At 34.8% G+C, this 13085-nt stretch overlaps 1 protein-coding gene and 1 non-coding gene across 2 annotated transcripts; both read right to left on the bottom strand.

Annotated features, from left to right (window-relative positions):
* Window positions 1–5404: 5404 nt before the first annotated feature.
* LOC139844917 (RING-H2 finger protein ATL70-like) lies at window positions 5405–5978 on the bottom strand. Its single transcript, XM_071835142.1, has one exon. It carries the CDS (start codon window positions 5976–5978, stop codon window positions 5448–5450), a length of 531 nt encoding a protein of 176 aa, XP_071691243.1. The 3' UTR covers window positions 5405–5447.
* Window positions 5979–12720: 6742 nt separating this feature from the next.
* Window positions 12721–12827, bottom strand: LOC139845707 (small nucleolar RNA R71). The gene has a single exon (XR_011758469.1). It is a non-coding gene; the product is annotated as a small nucleolar RNA R71 (small nucleolar RNA).
* Window positions 12828–13085: the final 258 nt, after the last annotated feature.

Here is a 13085-nt window from a genome sequence, read left to right as displayed (position 1 = left end):
ACGTGGACGAGGTGGTGGTGGTGGTGGTGGTGATTGTAATTGGGAAGTAGATTAGTAGGTACCAGATGTTGTTGTAGGAGTTGGTTCATGAGATGTGTGTTGAGTATTAGTAGGTGTAGGTGTGGGTGAAGGTTCTGAAGAGTTTAAAATAGGCGAAGACGATGTAGTAGGACAAGGTGGTTCAGATAGTTCTTGGGATGGAATTGTATCAGCAACCACGTGTGGTGGTGTCGAGGAAGTGTATGTGCATGATGTATTTGGTGATGAAGAAGGTTTTGAGACAACCGCAAACGGAAAGTGATCCTCATCAAAGCAGACATGACGAGCAATATAGAGTCACTCACTTGATAGATCAAGGCACCTATAACCATGATGAATGGGACTGTAACCAAGGAAGACACATGAAGTTGATCTAAAATCCATTTTGTGACGATTATATGCACCAAGATGTGGAAAGCACAGGCATCCGAAAACACGAAGGAATGAGTAATCAGGGGAACGCTTGAATAGAAACTCGAAATGTGACTTGTTTGTGGATACTCGAGTTGGCATGCGATTAATAAGATAAACAGCCTTGTCAAAAGCAAAGTGCCAAAAACGGCGAGGAACATTGCCTTGAGCAAGAAGAGTAAGACCAGTTTCAACAACATGACGATTGCGACGCTCAACAAATCCGTTTTGCTCACTCGTATGAGGACAAGAACGACGATGGATGATGCCAAGAGATGAGATAAATGAAGTCAAATTGCGAAATTCACCACCCCAGTCAGTTTGAACATTTTTTATTTTAGTATTGAATTGTCTTTCAACCATGATTACAAAACGTTTGAAAGTATCATAAACATCAGATTTTTGAGTTAAAGGATAAATCCACATGTAACGAGAGTGATGATCTACACACAACATGAAATATCGATGTCCATCAAAAGACAAAACTGGTGCAGGACCCCAAACATCACAATAAATCAAATCTAAAATTTTATTACTTCGAAATGTAGAAACAGGTAAAGATAATTTTGATGATTTTCCCATTTGACAAGAACTACACAAAGTTGATAAAGATCTATTTGTAACTGGAAGACAAAATTTAGAAAGCATAAACTGTAAAAGTCGTTGATGTGGATGCCTAAGCCGCCTATGCCAAATTGTAGAAGACGTACGAGCAATGGAAAAAGCAACTTTATTGAGTGGCTGAAATTGTGGAAGGTGGAGCGAGTAAAGACCATGTTCACTGGGGCCCGTGAGAAGGGTAGTGCATGTAGACTCGTCCTTCACAACAAAATAATTAGAGTAAAATTCAAAAAAGACATGATTATCATCACAAAATTTTTGAACAGAAAGAAGATTCTTTTTGATTTCAGGAACATGAAGAATGTTGGATATAGAAAAAGTTTTACGCGGTGAGTATATTTTAGATGAACCAATATGAAGGATAGGAAGTCTCATACCATTACCAACATGGAGCGCGTCATTGCCATGATATGCCTCAGAACTCTCCATGCTTGCTAAATCTGGCGTGACATGGCTGTTTGCACCTGTGTCTGGAAACCAAGCGTTAGATGCTCCTGTAGAAAAGCCGCGACTATCTGCAAAGTTAGCCGTTGGCCTAGCACGAATAGTAGACGGGTCACGATTTGAACACTGTGATGGAATGTGCCCAATCCCACATCGATAACAAGTACCGTAAACAGTGTTTTGGTTGGATGCCCAGCTAAAGTTACGACTGTCACCTCGACCACGATTGTTATAACCTCAAGAAGCTCCACGACGACGATTACCACGATTGTTGTTGTTGTTGTTAAGCTGACGAGTACCGTAGAAATCCTGAGAATCTGATGGTGTGGTGGGGGTGACTTGAAGTCCAAGAGCAGCTATTTGTTGTTGTATAGCCAATAGTTGAGATTGTGGTAACGAAGAATGGTTAAGTAAATTTTCGGATGCAGTGTTGGCGGTAAAAGCTTGAGTAACAGATGGAACAGATTCACGAGTCTTACCCAACATATAATCGTGGTCACTAAGAAGAGCATGAAGTTCCCTAAACGTAGTCTCAGACTGACGTGTAGCTATGTTAGACTTAAGACCATTGTACTCCTCTCTGAGACCAGAAACTGCAAGCAAGGTGAGGTCTTTATCTTTCATGGTTGCACCAATAGCTGCAAGGGCATCTGCACACTCCTGTACACGATTGATATAAGCATCAATGGTTTCATCTCCTTTCATCATAATATTGAAAAGTTGTGTTTTCAATGTGTATTCTCGAGAGGAAGTATTGGGTGCATATGTTTTCTCTAGAGAAAGCCAAATATCACGAGAAGTTTCTCCATGTACATGTCGAAAAGAAGCTTCAGAAATCGTCGATATTATCAACATACGGACATGCGCATCATTAGCAATCCATATTGGATAATTGGGATTATCCTTTTGAGCTACATTAGGTTCGGTTGATTTTAATTCTTTTGAAGGACAAGGAATTGTGCCGTCTACATAACCGAACATATTATTTGTAACAAGGAATGGAGTAATCATTGTCTTCCAATAGCCATAATTAGTTGGTGAAAGAGTAAACCAAACTTGTGTGAATTATGAGAGGTTTTCTCGGCGGTTGTAAATGCTCCAATCATAGTCATTTGAATTATCCTGCAATAGAAAAATAAACTAGATGGTTTCTTTTTTTTTTTGATCTGGCGACTGTAGCGGCGGCGGCTGGCAGAGCTACAGTAAATTTCAGTAAAAACGTAAATTGAAAAGGGGGTTTTGGTCAGAATTTAACAAGGATTCTAACTGTGGTGGCGGTGAACAGAAACGAACAGGCAAAATTGCAAAAATCGACGAAACAGTCAAAATCCGGCGACCAACTGTGGCGGCGCGTGGCGGCTGTGGCGGAGATGAAATTTCAGGGTTGTGTTCGGTTTATCGTTGAGGTTGTAGTGGTATAGGTGGTGTTGCTTAATTTTGAGTGAAACGAAGCAGATCTTAAAAGAAAAAAAACACGACAGTTGAAATTGCCGGATTTGCTTGCCGGAATTGTGCCGGAATTTGAGTCCCGAATTGTGTCGGGTTTTAACCTAGCTCGATACCATATAATTCCAGGACAATTGTATTGTGTTATTATATCTCAATCAATAGATTAAGTCAATACAACTTGGACTCAAATACTAAACCCTAAAGCTCATGCGCTTATATATGTCTAATACAACTTAACCTTCTGAAAACGCACTTTTTTGCTGATTGAACACACAGTATATAGAAACAGGTGTTGACAACACAATACAATTGTCCTGGAATTATATGGTATCGAGCTAGGTTAAAACCCGACACAATTCGGGACTCAAATTCCGGCACAATTCCGGCAAGCAAATCCGGCAATTTCAACTGTCGTGTTTTTTTTCTTTTAAGATCTGCTTCGTTTCACTCAAAATTAAGCAACACCACCTATACCACTACAACCTCAATGATAAACCGAACACAACCCTGAAATTTCATCTCCGCCACAGCCGCCACGCGCCGCCACAGTTGGTCGCCGGATTTTGACTGTTTCGTCGATTTTTGCAATTTTGCCTGTTCGTTTCTGTTCACCGCCACCACAGTTAGAATCCTTGTTAAATTCTGACCAAAACCCCCTTTTCAATTTACGTTTTTACTGAAATTTACTGTAGCTCTGCCAGCCGCCGCCGCTACAGTCGCCAGATCAAAAAAAAAAAGAAACCATCTAGTTTATTTTTCTATTGCAGGATAATTCAAATGACTATGATTGGAGCATTTACAACCGCCGAGAAAACCTCTCATAATTCACACAAGTTTGGTTTACTCTTTCACCAACTAATTATGGCTATTGGAAGACAATGATTACTCCATTCCTTGTTACAAATAATATGTTCGGTTATGTAGACGGCACAATTCCTTGTCCTTCAAAAGAATTAAAATCAACCGAACCTAATGTAGCTCAAAAGGATAATCCCAATTATCCAATATGGATTGCTAATGATGCGCATGTCCGTATGTTGATAATATCGACGATTTCTGAAGCTTCTTTTCGACATGTACATGGAGAAACTTCTCGTGATATTTGGCTTTCTCTAGAGAAAACATATGCACCCAATACTTCCTCTCGAGAATACACATTGAAAACACAACTTTTCAATATTATGATGAAAGGAGATGAAACCATTGATGCTTATATCAATCGTGTACAGGAGTGTGCAGATGCCCTTGCAGCTATTGGTGCAACCATGAAAGATAAAGACCTCACCTTGCTTGCAGTTTCTGGTCTCAGAGAGGAGTACAATGGTCTTAAGTCTAACATAGCTACACGTCAGTCTGAGACTACGTTTAGGGAACTTCATGCTCTTCTTAGTGACCACGATTATATGTTGGGTAAGACTCGTGAATCTGTTCCATCTGTTACTCAAGCTTTTACCGCCAACACTGCATCCGAAAATTTACTTAACCATTCTTCGTTACCACAATCTCAACTATTGGCTATACAACAACAAATAGCTGCTCTTGCACTTTTTTGCTGATTGAACACACAGTATATAGAAACAGGTGTTGACAACACCGGTTTTATTACTTTTTAAATTATTTTTTTCAATTTAATATTTCTTTCTGTAAATTACATGCAAAATATAACTACTCTAAAAAAAATTTGTATTACGCATAGTCTAACGCTCTCATAACACAAAATAAAATCAAGAAACTAAACACGATTATGTATGATAAAATAAAGGGAAAAGCTAACTTGTGCTTTAAGGGCACTAGTTAAGAGTAGTTAATGAATTCAAAGTTTCCATGTATATTATAAAATGTAATTAATGTAAATGTAAATTTGGAAATTTGTGAGTTTAATAATTTGATTTTTCTAATATATTAGAAAAGTTTGAGTGAAATAAATGAAGCTTAACTTCTGACCTCTTGGAGCACAAGTTAGCCAAACCCTTAAATAAAATGAACAAGTGAATTGAAATACTGTAACATGAATTTTTTCAACTTGACTTGAAACAATGTACAAGCAACTTGGTTCTTTCTATAAACAAGCAAAGAACTACATATATTCTTTAGTTTACTCAGGTGATTAGGAATACTGCTTATTGACTCAAGGGCTTTCTCGGCAATTTGCCATTGCCAAAATTAATATATTAAAGACAAAAAGTTCCAAAAAGCCCTCTCTGATTAAAAAATCACAAGTCACAAAATAAATGAAAAGAAAATTCATAGTGAAAAGCCATAAATTTGAATAAAAGATATCCACTGAGTTGACATAACATTTATCACTTCTTTATACATAAAACAATTGTGAATGATCGATTACAATTTACATTGCGCTCAAAATATACAGTATAACATAAAAGGGTTTAAAGGGTAAAATTCAAGAAATCGTTTTATACAATGCCAAAATACTGTACAAATGTATTAGTCTGACTACAAAAGAATGATACAAAACAAACAAATCAGTCCCGTCTCATGGCAAGCGGGACAACCTCGGCCAATGGGGTCGAGAGTGGTGTTGGAATTGGAGACGTCCGACAATTGGGACATGTCGAATTCAACCTTAACCACGTGTCAACACATTTTACATGAAAAAGATGATCACAATCTGGAAGTTGTCTAAGCAAATCTCTTTCCTTATAATCAACCAAGCAAATTGAGCAACATGAGTCCTTTCTCTTTATATTAACATTTGAATAAGCCACAATAGGGTAACTCATTAATGTTGCCTCGTCTAAGCCCATGTCTATCACATAATGGGCTGGGTCCGGTTGTGTTCTAATCGTGCCACTAACACGCGTACGCCTTTGAGCATTTGATGATGGTGGTGATGATGAATGAATACTTCTTGTACAAAAATAAGAAGCCAAAGTGATGGTAATAATGAGGAAAAGTATGCCAAATGAGATACCGATACCGTAACCGAATCCACCGATGTTTTGTGATCCAAGAAAGCCACCGGTGTCAGATGATGGTGCTGTGGTGTTGTCCATGTTTTTGTTCTGTTTTAGGTGAATATGAAGTTTGAGGTGAAGGAAGTTTAGTTTTGGACTACTTTTGGTTTGCCATCTTTCTGGGTTGAGTATATGGCGAGGTTTAGTTAAAAAAGCAAAATACTAATTCAAAAGGTCAACCTTAATTAGGTTAGGATGGATGTGTACAAGGCAAGTGATATTTTTCACTTTTATAATACGGAGTATATATTTTTTATAAAGTGGATGGCATAAACATATTAAAAAATGAGATGATAGAGACATGGCATTTAGTTAACTAATCATTGGGTGATAAGTGATAACAAATAAGTTGTTTGCTGCAAATAAGTTATGTGAGGATGTGAGATACGTAATTTTATAGTTAGTCATTACTAGATTCTTTTAAAAAAATAAAAATAGTGTGTGAGCACATCCCTTATTATAACATTGTTTGCAAAAATAGAAAAAGAGAAAAATGTTTTATAAAAATGAGATAACCGAAGTTTGAAACTACGGTTTCGTCAAATCCGAAGTTTCAAACTTCGATTTTGTCCTTTTTGAAGATGAAACCCTAAACCGAAGTTTCAAACTTTTGTTTTGCAGCAAAACAGTAAATCCGAAGTTTGAAACTTCGGTTTTACAGTCTGCACCACAGCACAACAATAATGGACTGAAACCTGAAACTCTATCTTGTCATGATCAGATTTATTATTTTTTTACATTTATTTATATCACAATTATCATCAATTCAAACACAACATCACAAAGAACACAATTACATCTCAAACAAAGCAAACTGAGTTTCATACATCAACAAAATCATCCATTGTAATTACAATAAACACTAATCCCACATTCAAAAAATGACTACAATTCGCCCATTTATGGTTCATTTTCTTTGGGGGGCTCAAATTTCTTTCAAAATGGTTGGCTTACTAGTGATAACACAACAAATAGAAGGAGTTTTGTGTTGAACACCAAGGTTAACTGTATGCAGTTAAACCAAATGACTTATAATTATGTATGGGCCAATCAAAGATCACATACGTTGAAAATGATCTTGTGGGTTCTTTTAAATGGAAATGAATGCAAAAATGAACTTACCGACGATTACACTTTGAAAACAATCTATTTTATTTCTCAGAATGATCCAACCTATCAGTCTCAAATTGAAATTCAGTTTGAGGAAATTTTTCTAACCACACAAAGTTCGGGATTTATGTATCTTATTCAAACTGTGAAAGGTGGTCCATTAACATCTCACAACCAGTCAACAGTTGTTGATGTTGAACAACAACGACGAGATGAAGAACAACAACGAAGAGATGCAGAACAAAATGTAGTAGACACGGATGATGGTATGTCCACTACAAACGACGGTACAGTTTCTCATTATAGCGTTGAAGAGAATGTTTTTGGTGACGAAGGTAGAGAAGAGGATGTGGAACCAAATTCGGAGCCTTCCTAATTTTCACGTTTCGGGTTTTTAAATGAAGGTGAGGGTATAATACTTTTCCATTCGATGATGACCAAGAAGCTTCATGGATTTTTTATGATAAAGAGACTGGTTTTATTACAAGAGGAATGGGGTTCCATAACAAAGCCGAACTTATATTTGCTATTCGGAAATGGAATATAAACGATAATAGAGATATCATTGTTAAAGATATCAGGTCGGGTTATTAGCAAGCAAATTGTAGAACAACTAGCCCAAATTACAAGGGTCCACAAGAAAGATACTATTATTGCTAGACTGGTTCATGTCAAAATAGATCCAGGTTATGGAAAATTTCAAAATGGAAAAATGAACACACTTGTTATGGAAACGTCTCGAAAAACAATAATCGTTGTTTAACCTCTAGCTTAATTGCTAATGGAATTTCCCATCAAGTAAGTTTAAATATTGTTTTTCCTGTTAAGAACATCCAAGCACAAATAAAAAAACACATGACATATGGATGTCCATTACGCTAAAGCATGGAATGCTAGGCGTATTGCAATTGAACGATTGTTTAGAACTTGGGAAAGTAATTTTGTTTGTCTACTAAAGTATTTAAATGAATTAGTGTTTACCAATCCAGATACAATTGTTAAGTTTCAAAATGGACCTCGAATTGAAGAAGGTGTCGACACATTCAAATATGTATTTTGAGCATTTGGTCCAGCTACTAAAGCATATAAAAGGTGTATTCCGATCATTTGCATCGATGACACTCATTTGAAAAGTAGTTACAAGGGTAATCTGCTAACAACGGTTGGAAAAATTGCTAACAATCAAATTATGCATGTTGCCTTTGCAATAGTTGATGAAGAAACTAACGATAGTTGGTCTTGATTTTTAGAAATGTTCCAAGAACATGTTGTTGGAAACAGAAAGTTGTGTGTCATATCTGATCAACACAAAGGTATGCTACATGCAATGGGTGCTCAAACATACAGTTGGGAACATATGTACTGTTTGCGCCACATTCGTAGCAACTTATTGAGCAAATTTACTAAAGTTGCATCGCTAAAACACTTGTGTTGGATAACCGGTTCGATATCCAATCAAATACTCTACAAGAATTCCCTCAAAGCTATCAAAAAAGCTAGTATAGAGGTTTGACAATATTTGCATGATGTTGATTTAAGCATGTGGACTGTGTATAGGGACAAAGACAGGAGTTGTTGGGGTAACACAAAGACAAATATTGCCGAGTTCCTCAACAGTGTATTACGTCATGCCCGTATGATGCCGATCAAAGCGTGTATTGAATATACCTTTGACTACACCAGACAACATATCTACGATCAAAATCGAGAAGCAAGGCAATGTAATTCAGCATTGTACAAAAACATTTTAACACCTTTATCGAACAGGAAAAAAGTGTTCAAAGATACAAAACAACATGTTATAATGAACAACAAGGTATGTTCAAGTTTCAATCAATTTATCAAAGAAGTGGTGAAGGTAGCACCGATTACACTGTGGAGTTGAGGAGAAAAAGTGTTCATGTGGAATATGGTAACACCAAAGGTTACTGATAATGCTAAAAACCAACATATATTTCATAGCATTATCCTTCAAGAAAGACAAGCTTTTAGTTGCAATTGTTCTATTTATAAGTGATATTCATTTAAATAATAAAAGGTGAAGACAAAAGACCGATTCGACGATTTGAAGACGCAAACGACTAAAAAGCTCAAATATACAAGATACAATCCAAGTGGTTCAATTTATTGATAAGAAACGTCTAAAAATTACAAGAGTACAAGCCGCAAAATGCAATGTACAAGATATTAAATCGTACGAAAGGACTTTCGAAAATCCAGAACCGGGACGTAAACCGAGAAGAAACGCGCGACGCAACGGATCTAAAATTACAAGTTAACTATGCACGCGAATATAATATAATATATAAATAATTCTATAAATTATATATGTATATTATATTTATATTATTAAATAAAAATGTCGACAAGCTAGAAAACAAGATGAAGTGAGCTGTCCTAGGCCTCCATGCGATCGCATGGCCAGAAGGCACATATCCCATGCGATCGCATGGCCTCAAAAACTTGGTCAGGTCCTATAAATAGCCAGCTTATTCGACGAAGAATGTACACAATTTTCATCATCCTTCTCTGCACTCTCTCAACATATATATATATATATATATATATATATATATATATATATATATATATATATATATATATATATATATATATATATATATATATATATATATATATATATATATATATTATAATTTTAAGTTAATAATAATACTAAGGTTATAGTAGCGAATGTTTTAAGTTTGTAAGTCGAAACTCTGTCAGTGTAACACTACGCGATAAATACTCATTGTAAGTTATGTTCAACCTTTTTAAATTAATGTCTCATAGCTAAATTATTATTATGTTTATTTAAGCCGAAGTAATCGTGTTGGACTAAATATTAGGACTGAGTTATTGGGCTTTGGACCATAATTGGAGTTTGGACAAAAGACCGACACTTGTGGAAATTGGACTATGGGCTATTAATGGGTTTTATATTAACTAAATGATATCTCGTTGATTTAATATAGAGATTTATAATTTGACTTATTATTGTTTAAGCACATACGCTTGACTGGGTACTGTGAGTGGGATATCTATAAATACTAATAATTATTCATTTGACCGGACACGGGGATGGATTAATAGTCAATGGACTCATTAAAACAGGGGTGGATTACATTCAAGGGTAATTGGTGTAATTGTTAACAAAGTATTAAAACTTTGGATTACACGCAGTCGATAACCTGGTGTATTCATTAAACAAAGTATTAAGACCTTGTTACAGTTTAAGTCCCCAATTAGTTGGAATATTTGACTTCGGGTATAAGGTTAATTTGACGAAGACTCTCGCACTTTATAATTATGACCGATGGAATATTATGGACAAAACCTGATGTACATATCGAATAATCCAGGACAGAGGACAATTAACCCATGGTAATAAATTAAAATCAACACGTCAAACATCATGATCACGGAAGTTTAAATAAGCATAATTCCTTTAATTTATATCTCATCATACTTTTATTTACCGTCATTTTATTTATCGTACTTTAAATTACTGCACTTTTATTTTATCGCATTTTTATTTATCGTCATTTACTTTACACTTTAAATTAAGTTATATTTATATTTAATATTTTACATTAGGTTTTAACTGTGATTTAAATCTTAAAATCGATAAACCGATCATTAAACGGTAAAACCCCCTTTTATAATAATAATACTACTTATATATATATACAATATATATATATATATATATATATATATATATATATATATATATATATATATATATATATATATATATATATATATATACAAATATAGTTTAAAATAAATATAGCGTTAAACTTAGCCAGCTCCCTGTGGAACGAACCGGACTTACTAAAAACTACACTACTTTACGATTAGGTACACTGCCTATAAATGTTGTAGCAAGGTTTAGGTATATTCATTCTATAAATAAATAAATAACTTGTGTAAATTGTATCGTATTTAATAGTATTTCGTAGTAAAATATAATCTATTTCGTACTACCCCTCGCACACATCAAGTATTTTTGGCTCCGCTGCCGGGGAACTCAATAACGCCGAAGCGAAACGCTATAGAAAATAAAAACAAAAGCAAAAAAAGTTACACGTTGAATCTGCAAAATTTCGGCCTGCATCTGATCTGAACCTGCACTCCATGCGATCGCATGAGAGTGAAGGTATAAACCCATGCGACCGCATGGCTTGATCTGACACGTCTGAATCCTCTGCAGTACACAATTAGGGTTTGTTATTAATTATTATTATTATTAATTAACCTAATTAGGGTTTTAATTTAATATTATTAAATAATTAGTTTTAGTTTTAATTAAATTTGTATTTTAAGTTTTAAGATTTAATTAGTTTTATTACTTATAAAATTAATACTTTTATAAAATAATAATATAAAAATAATATTTTTATAAAATAAGTAATTTTATCATTTTTTTGTTTCTTTTTATAAATTGTATATTTTAAACATATAATTCGTAATTTGTATTTTTATCGTTCGTAATTAGTTTTAAACTTAGTTTTTGCCGTAGTAATTTTATATTTCTAGATTTTTAGGCTTTGCCGTAAAATCCCTTAAGTGCTTTTTATTTAGATTAAGATTTAGGCGCTTTAGAATTTTACGACGTCACTTATCGTTTTAGTATTTAATAAATTTTAGTGCCTTTTTAAGTAATTGCCATTTTCCATTTAGAATTTCTTTAAGCTTTAATAACTTTAGACGCAAGTTTTAATATTTAGTTTTTAGACTTTTAAGTTTCGACGCTCTACTTTCTTATTATTGTTTTTCGACTTTCTATTTTTCAACGTTTGTTTTTCGATTCTTGTTTTTCGACGCGCTTTTTCTTTCTCGTTTCTACGCTCTAGTTTTTAGGACATAGATTTTATCTTCAAAATCTCGACAAAAAATTATTCAGTATATTAATTTGATAACTTTAATAATTTTTTATCTTTATAACTAATAGGATATTCAGTAAATGTACCGAGTAAAACGTTCACCACCTTTCATACGTTCATCACCTGTAACTCGATCAAGACATCTAGCCAATATCGTCGCCATTGATTTTTCTTTAGAATCATCATCTAGTCGACCGAGTATTCCAATTCAAATTTCAGATAATCCATTTTTTGAACCCGACTTCACAATTGAGAACCCGGAGGATATTCAAGGACAATTCAGAGATCCTGAACCACTAATCATTCCTCCTGAACCGTAAATCATTCAACCAGAGGTTGTAGAGGAAGAAACCATTAAATCAGAATCCTCTAGTGATTCAGATTCAACAAATTCAATCATGGAAAATCAGGAACCTCTAAGTATGGAAGACCGAATGAGAGCTACACGCACGGGCCAAGGTCATTCAATTACTCAACCAGACATTAATGCACCAGATTACGAAATCAAAGGACAAATCCTACACATGGTAACTAATCAATACCAATTTAGTGGTACACCAAAAGAAGATCCAAACGAACATCTTCGAACCTTTAATAGGATCTGTACTCTATTCAAAATCAGAGAAGTTGAGGATGAACAGATCTATCTCATGTTGTTTTCCTGGACTTTAAAGGGAGAAGCCAAAGATTGGTTAAAATCGTTACCTGAAGGGGCGATTGATACATGTGATGTCTTAGTTGAGAAATTTCTTAAAAGATTCTTTCCGGCATCTAAAGCCGTGAGACTTCAAGGAGAAATTGTTACGTTCACACAAAAGCCAAATGAAACATTATATGAAGCGTGGACAAGATTCGGAAAGTTGTTGAGAGGATGTCCTCAACATGGTTTAGACACTTATCAAATAGTGCAAATATTCTACCAAGGATGCGACGTTGCTACACGAAAAGACATCGACACAGCAGCTGGTGGTTCCATTATGAAGAAAACCACAACTGAAGCTCACAAAATTATTGATAACACAGCATCCCACTCATATGAGTGGCATCAAGAAAAAGATATCTTTCGTTCATCTAAAGCGGCTAGAGCCGATTCTAGCCATGACTTTGATTCCATTTCCGCAAAGTTAGATGCTTTTGAGAGACGAAT

Source organism: Rutidosis leptorrhynchoides, chromosome 4 (assembly GCF_046630445.1).
Source record: "Rutidosis leptorrhynchoides isolate AG116_Rl617_1_P2 chromosome 4, CSIRO_AGI_Rlap_v1, whole genome shotgun sequence".
Classification (NCBI taxonomy): Eukaryota; Viridiplantae; Streptophyta; class Magnoliopsida; order Asterales; family Asteraceae; genus Rutidosis; species Rutidosis leptorrhynchoides.
Note: the sequence above shows the minus strand (reverse complement) of the source record. Positions and strands in the feature narration are given on the sequence as shown.

Bases quoted from the DNA above. Each gene is read 5' to 3' on its own strand.
- LOC139844917 (XM_071835142.1), bottom strand. From the start codon at position 5,978: ATGGACAACACCACAGCACCATCATCTGACACCGGTGGCTTTCTTGGA.